Here is a 12324-nt window from a genome sequence, read left to right as displayed (position 1 = left end):
TCCAGTTTCTGTGAATGCAGAATCCTTTATTCAGTTGACATCTTGAAATGGTACCTAGGTTTCCCAAGTGTAAAACAATTCAAAGTGGGAGTAAGTTTGGTTGAAACTGAAATATCAGACTTGGAGTCCTGTCTACACAACCCTTTTCTCTTTCCCTGAACAAGTTTTAAGGCAATTTATCTGGAATAAAGTAATTTGGTGTCAGTTCATTTAGTAGTGAGACTTATAATTTTGTTACTCCAGCAGGTTGTTGAGTTGATAATATTTTTTTCTTATATAGCTTCACGTGGTTTTAAGTCTGCTAGCATACCATTGCTGAACTTGGATCTATGGTTTATACATCAGATCTAAAAATATTTTTTTCATATTTTACCAGATAAAATTATACACATAAACAGCCTAATCATTTTATATTAAATAGGTGTCACAAGCTCATCTGACTACAGTACTTCTGGACTACTCAGCACTCCAGGTAGTTTGATTTTTAATGTTCAGTGTTTATAATGTATATGTAAGATGTTCTGTTGATTATTGATTTGCTAGGCCTTGATATTATTATGTGTTTCTCATGTAGCATTGAACATCTAAGTGCTTCTCCTCTTCCAGTACTAAAATTTAGATGACCAATTGGATACTTGAAACAATTTTTTGAATAAGAAAGATTAAATTATATCTTAATAGAACCTAAATAAAACAATACAACTTCCCCTTTATCATTTTAGATATAGTATTTAAAGAATGATTTTATAAATAAATTAAGAATTTAATCTATTATCACTCAACCTGGGCAAAGAGAAGTGGCCTCAAGATATACATAAATGGCATTGTGAAAAATATTTTAAAATTCTATCAAAATGTTCACTTTTTAAAATTGTTGTTACTATTCTATTCTGCTTGCTTTTAAACCTTGCTCTAAGACTTCATGTGTTTACTTGGTTGCATAAAAGGGTCCATGCATTGGAAATAAATGATAATGGGAAACAAATCTTCAAGGTTATGAATTTTTCCCTTTGATCAGGAGAACTGATTATTTTTGTATATAGATGATTGAGTTATTAGTATTATACAGTAGGCTGATTTAATAAAATCTATCTTGGGCCTGTTTGGGTAGCATTTTCCAATAAAAATAGACTACAAATATTCTATTTTTGAAGTTGAAAATATAGTTCTGTAAGGAATACAGCATATGTTATTAATTGTACATGACCCAAAATGAATAAACTGTCAATGATTTCTGAACATATTGTGGCTGATTGCTACAAGAAAAAATATGGGCTTCAAAGATAATCATACATATGACTTTGACAAATCATAGCTGTCACAAAATCAAATTATATATTTAGGATTAAAAAAAACCCACTGATGGCCTTCAATACCAACTTTTAAATTCCCATGTAGAAGACCAAATATCCTGTATATTTAAAGTCAATATATATTTGTAATTTAAGTAATCTATGTATTGTGTTGAATAGGAAAAGGAACCCATATTCCAGAAGCAACCCCCAAATACTCAGAAACAAACACAACTATTGGTAAGTAAAAATGACTCTGATTTATATCCATATTTATATGACCAAGACAACCAGTACCTAATGAGATTTCAAAGTATCGAGAATTTGAAACTGGTTTAAAAAATTTTTCTATCATCTATCTGTTTTATACACACACACAGACACAGACACCCACCACACATACACATAACATATATACACACACATAACATATGTACATACACATATATGTATAGAGAGAAATAATATAATTCTTTATACTTATTTAATATTAATGATAACCCACTCAGACAACATTAGAAAAGCTAGCTCTACAAAAAGCAAAACAAACGAGCAAACAGACCACAGCTTCCCTCCATATATCCCTTCCCATAGTAGAGACAATTTCCCTTTTCCACTGGGAAACAAGATGTTTTACTTTTTTTGTTTTAGCCAACTTTGGGTATTTGCAAGTACTCAGATATTACTTTTAGCACATTTTGCAGTATATAAGAAAGAAAAATACAGACTTAAGGTGGATGTGAGAATAGTACCTTTCAGTGATTTTTTTTCTTGGTACATAAACACTTAAAAAACCGAAACTAGAAGCTACATTAATTGTTCTAAATAGTAATGAATATTCTACCCTAAATATTTTGTAGGTGAAGTTTCTACTTGGGGCAAAGGAGCATATAAAGCTTTCAACGGCCGTGTCTTTTCCTTTGAGTCTTCATGCACGTATAGTTTCTGCCGTCACTGTGTTGAATCTGGAGGAGAATTCAATATTGAGATCAAACGAAACAATGATAGTGAGATTGAAAAAATAACAGTTATAGTAGACAGTAATGTCATCTCTATTGTTGGCAATATCATTTTAGTTAATGGAGAAAGGTAAATGTCACAGTGTTTTGAATAAAGGCTATAGAATCACTTGAAGTAACCTGAGCAAAAAGAAAATAAAAGGTTTATTAGGGGAGAGATAGTACTCTTTTCCTATTTTGGTGCTCATATTGATATTTATAATAAGTTCTTGTAAAATGTATAAGACTTTGCTATATGTGGGATTATAAGATATTATATTTATTCCTATCACAAGCTGGGAAAAAAAGAGTAGTTCTGTTGTTTGACTATTTTGAATATCTAGATTTGGGGCAACATGCATATTCAACAAAACTGTTAATAGAATATTTCAATTTTCATTTGCATGCTTAATGCTAAATAAAAATTTGAGCTTTTACAATACATTAAAACTTAGGCCATTGTTTTTAGAAGTAGCAATTTATATTTGGAAGGGATGACATATTTGAATATTTTTCAGGATAAGAAAGTGAGGCATGATATTCTGCTTGTGAACATTTCAAATTATTTAATCATTTTATTCTTATAATGGACCAGTTTCTTCTTGTTCATTTCTCCAAAGCCTCAAAGATTTATTCATTGTTCCTTACAAGTCTTTCCAAAATCAGATGAAAGCCATTGTGTCTCTTCTTCTGAAATGATCAGAAAAAAAAACTTTACTATTTATTAGCAGTATTATATTTATGATACTAAATATAGAAACATGAATTACCAGAAAAAAACATGATGTAATAATACTGTTCTTACACCTTTTATATGTACTTGTATTTTATACTTTTCAGTGTACAGATACCATATGACAATAAGATGATTCACATTAAGAAATATGGAGAACATAATGTTCTGAATAGCCGTAGAGGAATCCTGTCTTTAATGTGGGATGAATATAATAAACTCTCGGTAAGTCCATCTATGATCTTCTTATAGTTTGTGCTTTTTGTTCTTTACTTTCAGTTATAAAATAATACAATATAAGGAAAATAAGAACTAAGATTTATTGAGAAATCTCTATGTATCAGGCACTGTACTAAGGATTATCTAATATTTAAAATATGGTTATTAATCTTATTTTACAGATGATGGAACTAAGGAAATTCAGGCTAATAAAAGTTAAATAATCCACCCAAAGACACAGTTAGTAAAAGTGAAGTCAGGATCTTGCCAAATTCTAAATCTAAATCCTTTAGAAAAGGCCCTGTAATACATTCCTAAGTAACCAGCTTAGGTAAAATTGAACATGAAGAGGGCCTGTCTTTTGGTTTGGTTAAACTTTGTCTTGAGATATTTTCAATATTTTATAAACATACACGTAACCTTTTTTTAAAGCTCACTCTTCACAAGCAGTATGCAACTTGTGGTCTTTGTGGTGACTTCAACAGCATTCCAGGTAAGATTTCAATGCATTTTGTCTAAGAAAATTGCCTCCCAAAAGGAAATTATAAAGTAATTTTTCATATTTGGATAAATCTAACAATTAACAATTTGCATTTGTCTATAGAATGAGAAATTGTTAAAATAAAAAAATATATTTATATTGTCAAGTCCATATTTATCTTGAAAATAATGTGTATATATATATATATATAAAAAATGAATATCTTGAAGTTAACATTGCTTTCTTTTCAAGGAGAAGATATTAATGAGCACATTGACAATAGTAAAATTCCTGGTAATTGTCCCAAAGCTGTTACCAAAAGCTATCAAGTTTGTGAAGATGGAGTGCATGTAAGAAATATATATTTCATTTAATAGCAGATTTCAACAATATTCCCTTTGGTTTCAATTTGGATAGCCAACATCCTTTTCTAACACTCAGACCTTATTAGAATTTTGCCATTGCTTCCTCTCCAATGTCCCTGTGGTCTGTTTCTCTGCTTTAGTTTAGCTGTAGATGCTAAAATAAGTGTTTTTTTTTAAATGATATTTACTATATATGAGTGTAACAATTGTAATTTCCTTTGAACAGTGTTTTAGTTGGTCTGTAAACTGACATGCTTCACCTCTCCATGATTATTTCTTAATAAGGACTGACTTGACTCTTACAGTTTAGAAATCCCTGTAGTGCATTCCTAAGAACTACTTTCTGCTCTCACTCCCTTACTTTCGCCCCAGATAGCCAGTCTGAATTGTCATCTCCAGTGTACTTTACCTTCTTTCTGAAAAAGTTACAGATAATATTTTTGACTACAGCACTTGAAAATAGTCATCATTTATTCTGAATTTTCTGCACTTGCAGAAACTCTTAATGTTGAATTTGGTAGATTGCACTCATTTGATGACTGAAGGAATTTTCACATATTCTTATTTCAATCTAGAACAAAATTCTCAAGACCAAGATATGTATGAATAGTATAGGTAGAAGAGACTTGTGTTTTAATTGACAATGGGTATTGTATTTAAACCACCTTGTCATCTTTTAGCAAAGCAAACTAAGGTCATCTGCTTTCTTCCTTGTGAAATGTTCCTGGAGTTTTGCAGTTAGAATTGCTTTCTCTTTCCTCTGTTACCCTATGTCACTCATTGGTACTTATGATCTATAAAAATTCCTCATGTTTTTCTCACATGTTTCCTAAGAGATTATGAGCTCTGTGATAACAGAGATTAGGTTTTACTGTTGTGGTAGTTGCACAGTGTGTGAGAACTTATGCCTGGTTGCTCAAAAATGTTAGTTGAATGAGTATACAAATTTATATTAAAGCCAATGTGTATTTAGTAAGAACTTACTATGTACAAGACATTGTGTTAAGCCTAGAGATTATAAAGTTCTATTTCTTGCTCCAAAGAAACCTGTAATCTAGTGAGAAATATACACAAAGAATAGTACATTAAAAACAAACAATCTTTGAAGATTTTGTTTCACTTAATTTTATACCTCACTTGGAGAATGTTATCAGTTGTCCTGGGGCTTAATTGGTGCAAACTGTGTTATTTGCTTGCTAGTAGCTTTTATATTTCTCTGAAAACAAACATAGTTAAGATAGCAAAAAGCTATGTGGTAATTAAAATATTTTGAAATTTGAACTTTTTGTGCTTGACAATATGTCTTTACTTCCTTAAACAACATGAGAACAGATATGTTGTTTCCAGAGCAGACTCACATGGCCCCCACCAAGAAAGCACAGAATCAGTCCATTTTATTTTTTTGCTCATCAAATATAAGCAGACTGACAGTTAAAGGGTCAATATCCCTCTGTGTATTGTGGTATCAATCATTCACCATCCCAATCTCTGACATTGACAAACTTTCCTTTTCTCACCCCTTTCATTTTCTCAAGTTCTAAACTTCATGTCACTTTTAGAGAAATTTTGGATGAGTTTCGGTACAACAAATTTTGAAGTCCTTATATAACAATCAAAAGTATCAGAGGTGAAGTTTTCTTTTAGGAGTCACTGTACCAAATGTAATGATTCAAAACTCCCCATTTCAACCAGTGTTCAAGAATTTTCCTGTCAAAGCTACAGGGTATTATGCAAAATAAATTTCTGAATTTATCTTTCCCAAAATACTCATTTGATTCTTCATTTTTCCTATGTTTTCTTAAAACTTCATGCTTTATTTCCTAGCACTGTAACAAAATTATTGGAACCTACTTTGAGAAATGTGGAAAGGTTGGCACTTTATCCAACAACTACAAAATGATCTGCATTGATGAGTACTGCCAAAGTAGAGACAAAAAATCCACCTGTGACACTTATGCAGAATTGTCCCGCCTCTGTTCATCAGATGGTCCTGGCACCTATGTATCCTGGAGAGACGATCCTGATGTGGTTTGTGGTAGGTTTCAAATATATTGTAGATTCCAAATCAGGAAGCTTCTATAGCACTTAAAGTTGGGATGTGTTTCAAAGTAGTCTTCTCAAATGCTTAAGCCCTGGAAGAAACCTCAGAGACCATAATCTTGTCTCTGACACGTACCTGTGAGGAAACTGAGGTCCATTTTGTGGGGTTACTTGCTACAAGTGCTTTGTGTTAAGATCTTAATTTGGAACTTTATAATCAGTAAAAGTCACTGGGAAAAATGAATAATTCTGTGAAATTCTGTAAAAACTCTGTAAAAAATAACTGAAAAAGTTATCGAAAGTATGTTGATGAGTAATTATTTTTTTCAGAAAATTAGAAAACCTAAATGAGTTTCATACAAATATGAATATACTTTTCATTTATACTTAGTTCAGTCTTTATAAGTTAAAATACAAATAGAATATCAATTTCAAAGTAAGGTAAAATGATACTATATAATATACATTTCCTCCAAATTAAATATTGTATCATAAAATAATGCATAGGAAATTGGCATAATTTAGTACTGAATATCTTTAAAAACTGACATATCTTGAAAAGTAGACTCAAAGAATCCCATTTGAAAAGATCCACATTAGAATATTATGTATTTATCACATTTATTTTCCATGTATGCATATTTCTATATTTCTCCAGAAAAACCTAGATGCCCAGAAAAACATATCTACAAAGAATGTGGTCCCTCAAATCCTGCAACTTGTTCTAATGTGGCTCCTTTTCAAGGCATTGAATGTGTGAGTGGCTGCACCTGCCCAGAAGGTAATACTATTTACACTAAAACAATTGAAAATGAAGTGACTCAGTTATAGTGGGATCTTGTTTCTAACAAGATATTTAATGAATAAATTATTACCTATTTATAATCCATCCTTCTAGCATACTGCAGGGGAGGGGTAGAGAGACTTTTAAAGTTAATGTGCATTTCTGTCTCTACAATACCTGAGGGCCATGGTACTACACAGATGATTTGCTAGCTCTGTATTAGGCTCAAAAGGACTGCTCTGTGGCTCCGAAAATTGTCTATACTCTTGCCAGTTCTCAAATTTCTTAAATAGAAATTATCATTTTAAGTGCATGTTTACACTTGAAAGAACAACCTCAAAAGTGATTTTACAACACACTGCTTGAGAATTTACTGATGTTTATATAGTTTCAAGATTAACTTTATATAATGTACTCTAGGTTATCTATTGGATGATATTGGAGAGAAAGGGAGATGTGTGTTGAAGGCTGACTGTCCCTGTGAATCTAATGGAAAAGTGTATCAGTCAGGAGAAATCCGTGAAGGTTCTTGTGGTTCTCAGTGGTATGTGTGTGTGCTTTTGGTCTACATTTTATTGATAGTGACATAATACTAATATTTTAATGTAATTTGAAGTAATTCCCTAAATCCACATGTAAAATAAACTTTTCAGAAAAAAAAAGCAACCTTCTGGCATTTTCTGTGTTTATATTCTGTCTTTCAATTTTTGAGGAAAGCTTTGTGTTTTATGTAAAATATATGAGCTTTCTTTGTATCTTTAAAAGACAATGTGTTTTTACTAACTAAAATAGTGTTTTGAATAGTAAACCGATTGGTGGTTGCAAAACAGAGCAAAGCATAATACAAAAGTATGGTTACAATAATGAAACAATATGCTAATTTCCAAGAATATTTAAAAATATACAATTAGAAACAACCCAACACTTTTCAAATAATTTTTATATGAGGCTACATTGGTGAAGATACATTTAATCCAGATAGGATTTTTTTTTTTAGATTCTATACTTTTGACATTTTATTGGTACTTTCTGTCACCTTGGCCACAAGAAGTATTGGTGTAAAGCTTATCCACATTACTACATTACATAAGGAAAATAAAGTTGCTTTGCAAATTTTGGGTAAGGCTGGAAAGGAATGGGGTGAGGGGGAGAAAGGGAAGAAGAGGCAACAGCAATAACAAAAATATAAACTTTGCTAATTGTATTCCATTAAACCAGTGCTCTCCAAACCTCCAGATAGGATTTTAATGTGCCAAACGTTAGTGTAGATTATTTCTCTTTTAGTTGAATAGCTTGATTCTTCCTTTTGCATTCAGGAACAATATTCTGACCAGACAGATTTCCCTGTTCCTCATTATGCCTTTTCTCTGAAACTCCACATATCTGCTGGACTTCAGAGGACTTTCTAGAATGTACTGTGTCCTTGTGAGGAAATAAACTGACTAAATGAAAACTAATATATTATTAATACTGTAATATTTTCTCAATAAATAGGCAATGTTCTATTAGTCTGGTAATAATATATTAATAATAATTATGAATAACAAGAGCTATGATTTATTGAATGTGTAGAACTGTGCTGTCCAAGAGAAATATAATGTGAGCCACAAATACGACCTACATATATAATTTAACACTTTTAGTTGATCCATTTTAAAAAGCAAAAAGAAACAAGTGGAACTAATTATAATCATGTACTTTACATATCCAAAATATTATCATTTCGACATGAAATTAGTATAAAATGTTGAGAGATTTTACAATCTTTTTTCATATTAAGTCTTAGAAGTCTGTGTGTATTTTACATTTACAGCAGATTTCAATCTGGACTGACAAGCCGCATTTCACATAATCAGTAGCTATGTCTCTATACTATATTGGACAGTGCAGGTCTATAATGTGGCATGTAACAGGTGTTTTAATACTAATAGTGAAATGTGTTCCATTTAAACAAACTCCTGAAATCCAGTTTACAAGTTTTTATATGTTTAATGCAGGCAGAAGTTATTATTTTGGTCAATGGAATTAGAGTCTTTTAAAATACCAGGATACCATGGTCAATGAGACATTTTATCAAAGCTGAGATGTTGGGTGGGGAATGAAAATGGTGTAAGAAAACTTAACTAGATGTCGTAGTTTAAGTTATGATTTTTTAATGTTGTGTTATTTATTTTCACCATAGAGAAAACATAATTGATGACCTTTAACATAACCATTGCATTTTAACAGCACATGCCAAGAAGCAAAGTGGTCTTGCACTAAAATGCTATGTCCTGGAAGATGTAAGGTGGAAGGAAGTTTGATTACCACCTTTGATGGTGTTAAATACAATCATCATGGAAACTGTCACTTTTTGGCCATCCATGTACGTAACAGTGTACAACACTTGAGAAAACTGATACATCAAACTATTTCTCAGCCATTTTAAAACACAATCTTCATCTTTATTTACTATTAAAAATAACAAACATCCCTTCAATCATTGGTTATGTATTTCAGTATCTGCTTTCGGTCACATATTGACATTGACAATGATTATTACCTGTGCTCCTTAGAAATTCTTGATAAACAAAAACAATCAAAATCTTCATTACTAATAATTTTCTAAATACACCGGGAAAAGTTTTCCTTTTTCTACTTTTCTTTGCATGTGTTCATTAGTGCCTCAAATGAAACTATCTTTTACATTCCATAAAGGATCTTCCTCTTTCATCATTATTCTTTTACATTTATTTTTAGTTTTTATAATATAACAGTATGATAGAGGTTATCCTTACATTTAAACTCTTTTCAATATTAAAATTTTAAGTAATCCGAAGTTCAATAAAAGGGGGATTCTATTTCGTAGCTTGTACCTTTAGCTAGCATGAGAACAGGAAATTTTACTGAATCTTCCTGGTCAGAAACAAAGATGAGCAGAATTTGTGACTCCTGAAGTGAGAGATGTGGGTCAATGACCAGTAATCTGAAAAATGTAGTTGCTGCTATCAAAAGCCAGTTTTCCAAATCTTTTTTCCTTTTTTGTAATACTCCTCACATAATCCATGAGAATAGGGGATGGGCAAAGTGAGAGGGAAATATGTCAAAATATACAGAATATTTGCTTCTTATAGATTAGAGATTCCTAGATCTTGAAATGAAAACTGGAAGTCAATGTTTGGCATGACTTTTATTATGGGTTGACAAATTAAATACCTCTCTCATTGGATTTAAGTTGACATCGTGGATTTTTCCAGAGAATAAACAAGCTATGTTCCCTCTAAGTCCTATTAGTCTCAATAATGCAGCACAATTCCTTTGGAGAAGATAAAAAGTAAAGCTAAAAGAAAAAAAAAAATAATGTTATGAAAATCCACCAGTTATAGACTACTTAAATAGTCTTAGATGCAAGAAACTTGAACCATCTGTAAAGCTTTTGGCCAATCCTAGACTGTGCCATTGACTGAACTAGGTCTCTAGTTTCAGAGCAGAATGATAAGATGTAAGCCTTTTGCATATTTGAAATGCAAACATGCATTGTGAATGAATCACATAGTAATAGCATATATTCAATGACATTTTAATAAAAATTTACATGAAATGCATTTTTTAACAGGATAAAGATTGGTCTATTAGTGTTGAGCTTCGTCCATGTCCAAGTGGTCAGTCAGGAACGTGCTTAAATAGTGTTACACTCCTCTTGAATTCGGTAAGTAATCAGATTCCTAAAGCAAAATCGAATCAGTTACTCCACAAATTCAGAATTTTCAGGTTGTAAAAGAGAGGTTTTACTGTGTAAATTAAAAGCATAAATAAGATTGGTAAAGTCTCTGGAAGAGCTGGATAGTTCCAAGGATCCTTAAGTATATCAAAATTAACGTAGACACATAACTAATGTGCTAATTACAGGTCAGCCTTATGTGCTTATTCGATTATTAAAATCTATGGCCCATTTAAGAAGACATTTATATTTGTTTAGAATTTCATGTATTTGGAATTATCATTTTAAGTGGAGATGACCTATATGGGGGGGAGGTCACCTAGCTTGATCTTTGGTACTTACAAGTGGTTCGACCTTTGGAAATCCAAGTTACCTTCTTGGGTCTTGGTTTCCTCATCTACAAATCAGGGATGAAAAGTCCTTTATAATCCTCTTCAAAGAATTGATATAAGAAATGCTTTAGGGCTTCCCTGGTGGCGCAGTGGTTGAGAGTCCGCTTGCTGATGCAGGGGACATAGGTTCGTGCCCCGGTCCGGGAGGATCCCACGTGCCGCGGAGCGGGCTCGCTGAGCCTGTGCGTCCGGAGCCTGTGCTCTGCAATGGGAGAGGCCACAGCAGTGAGAGGCCCGCATACCGCAAAAAAAGAAATGCTTTAAAAATGATCTATATTTTAGATATTTATAAATTAATCCATTACAATTAAACTTTTATGGAAAAAAATTTCAGGTTCATATATTACACTAAAATGAATTAATATTGTAAATTAATATGAACTAACAATGTGCTTTAAATATTAGTTTGTTCCAGTTGAAAAATACATATTCAATAGAGATGGAACAGTCACAAATGACAAGATTAGAAATCAAGGTTATTATTATTCAGGTAAGTTTAATAATAACATTTTAAAATAAATATAAAATGCATTAATTTATTCAATCTTTAAGGATATTAAATGTTTCTGCTTTTTAAAATCTATTAAAGTATAAAAGCATTTTAAGAAATCAAAAACTGTTTAATATGTCAATTGTTATTAATATAAATTATTACTTTAACAGAAAAAATACAGATCTCCAATGCATCTTCCTCATACCTTCAAGCAGAAACATACTTTCATGGAAAACTGCAAATACAAATTGTTCCTGTGATGCAATTATATGTTTCCATGCCACCCAACCAATTCACAGACACCGTAGGTAAGTCATCTAGATATGTTTTTATTTCCAAGGCGCTCTTGTAACCATCTAGTGTAATTTTCAGTTGTCTCAATTAATGACATTAGACCATAAGGCATTTTTACTTAATCTTTCCTTCCATATTGCAGTAAAATAATTCTAACATACAGTGAGGACAGCTTTATTTATTACAAAATCTATTTCCTAATGGTTTTCAACAATTTAAAATTTTTAAGGTTTTTAAATTAAGGATTTATTAAGTGAGGTTTGATAATTTTTGTTATTTCATTTTGCTAATATATGTTACTAAAGCTTTGACTTGTAGAAGAATAAATGAAAATATTATACATATAAATCTTTTGAAAATCAAGTTTCAAATACAAGCTATTATAACTTGTCTTTCTGCTCGTAGATTACATTTCTTTTACTGAGTTTTTCTGTTATAGAAATCAGCTCTTACATACTGTTCAAATATCAAACAAAACAAAGAAACGATGGCAAATCCTACAGTTACTCATTTAAAACCGTCTAAATTTTTGC

General features: G+C 31.5%; 1 protein-coding gene across 1 annotated transcript in view; it reads left to right on the top strand.

Moving 5' to 3' along the window:
* Positions 1-47: 47 nt before the first annotated feature.
* Positions 48-12324, top strand: part of LOC138842857 (mucin-19) — a 98814-nt gene continuing 86537 nt past the window's right edge. Inside the window, exons 1-14 of the mRNA XM_070046543.1 lie at positions 48-90; positions 422-472; positions 1473-1532; positions 2153-2381; positions 3131-3248; positions 3675-3735; positions 3976-4073; positions 5913-6123; positions 6787-6909; positions 7333-7456; positions 9142-9277; positions 10508-10600; positions 11410-11494; positions 11668-11805. Coding sequence (XP_069902644.1) covers positions 48-90; positions 422-472; positions 1473-1532; positions 2153-2381; positions 3131-3248; positions 3675-3735; positions 3976-4073; positions 5913-6123; positions 6787-6909; positions 7333-7456; positions 9142-9277; positions 10508-10600; positions 11410-11494; positions 11668-11805 — 1570 coding nt within the window. The remainder of the gene's footprint in view (positions 91-421; positions 473-1472; positions 1533-2152; positions 2382-3130; positions 3249-3674; positions 3736-3975; positions 4074-5912; positions 6124-6786; positions 6910-7332; positions 7457-9141; positions 9278-10507; positions 10601-11409; positions 11495-11667; positions 11806-12324) is intronic.

This window comes from Globicephala melas, chromosome 10 (genome assembly GCF_963455315.2).
Source record: "Globicephala melas chromosome 10, mGloMel1.2, whole genome shotgun sequence".
Lineage (NCBI taxonomy): Eukaryota > Metazoa > Chordata > Mammalia > Artiodactyla > Delphinidae > Globicephala > Globicephala melas.
This window is presented reverse-complemented; position numbering and strand designations above follow the sequence as displayed.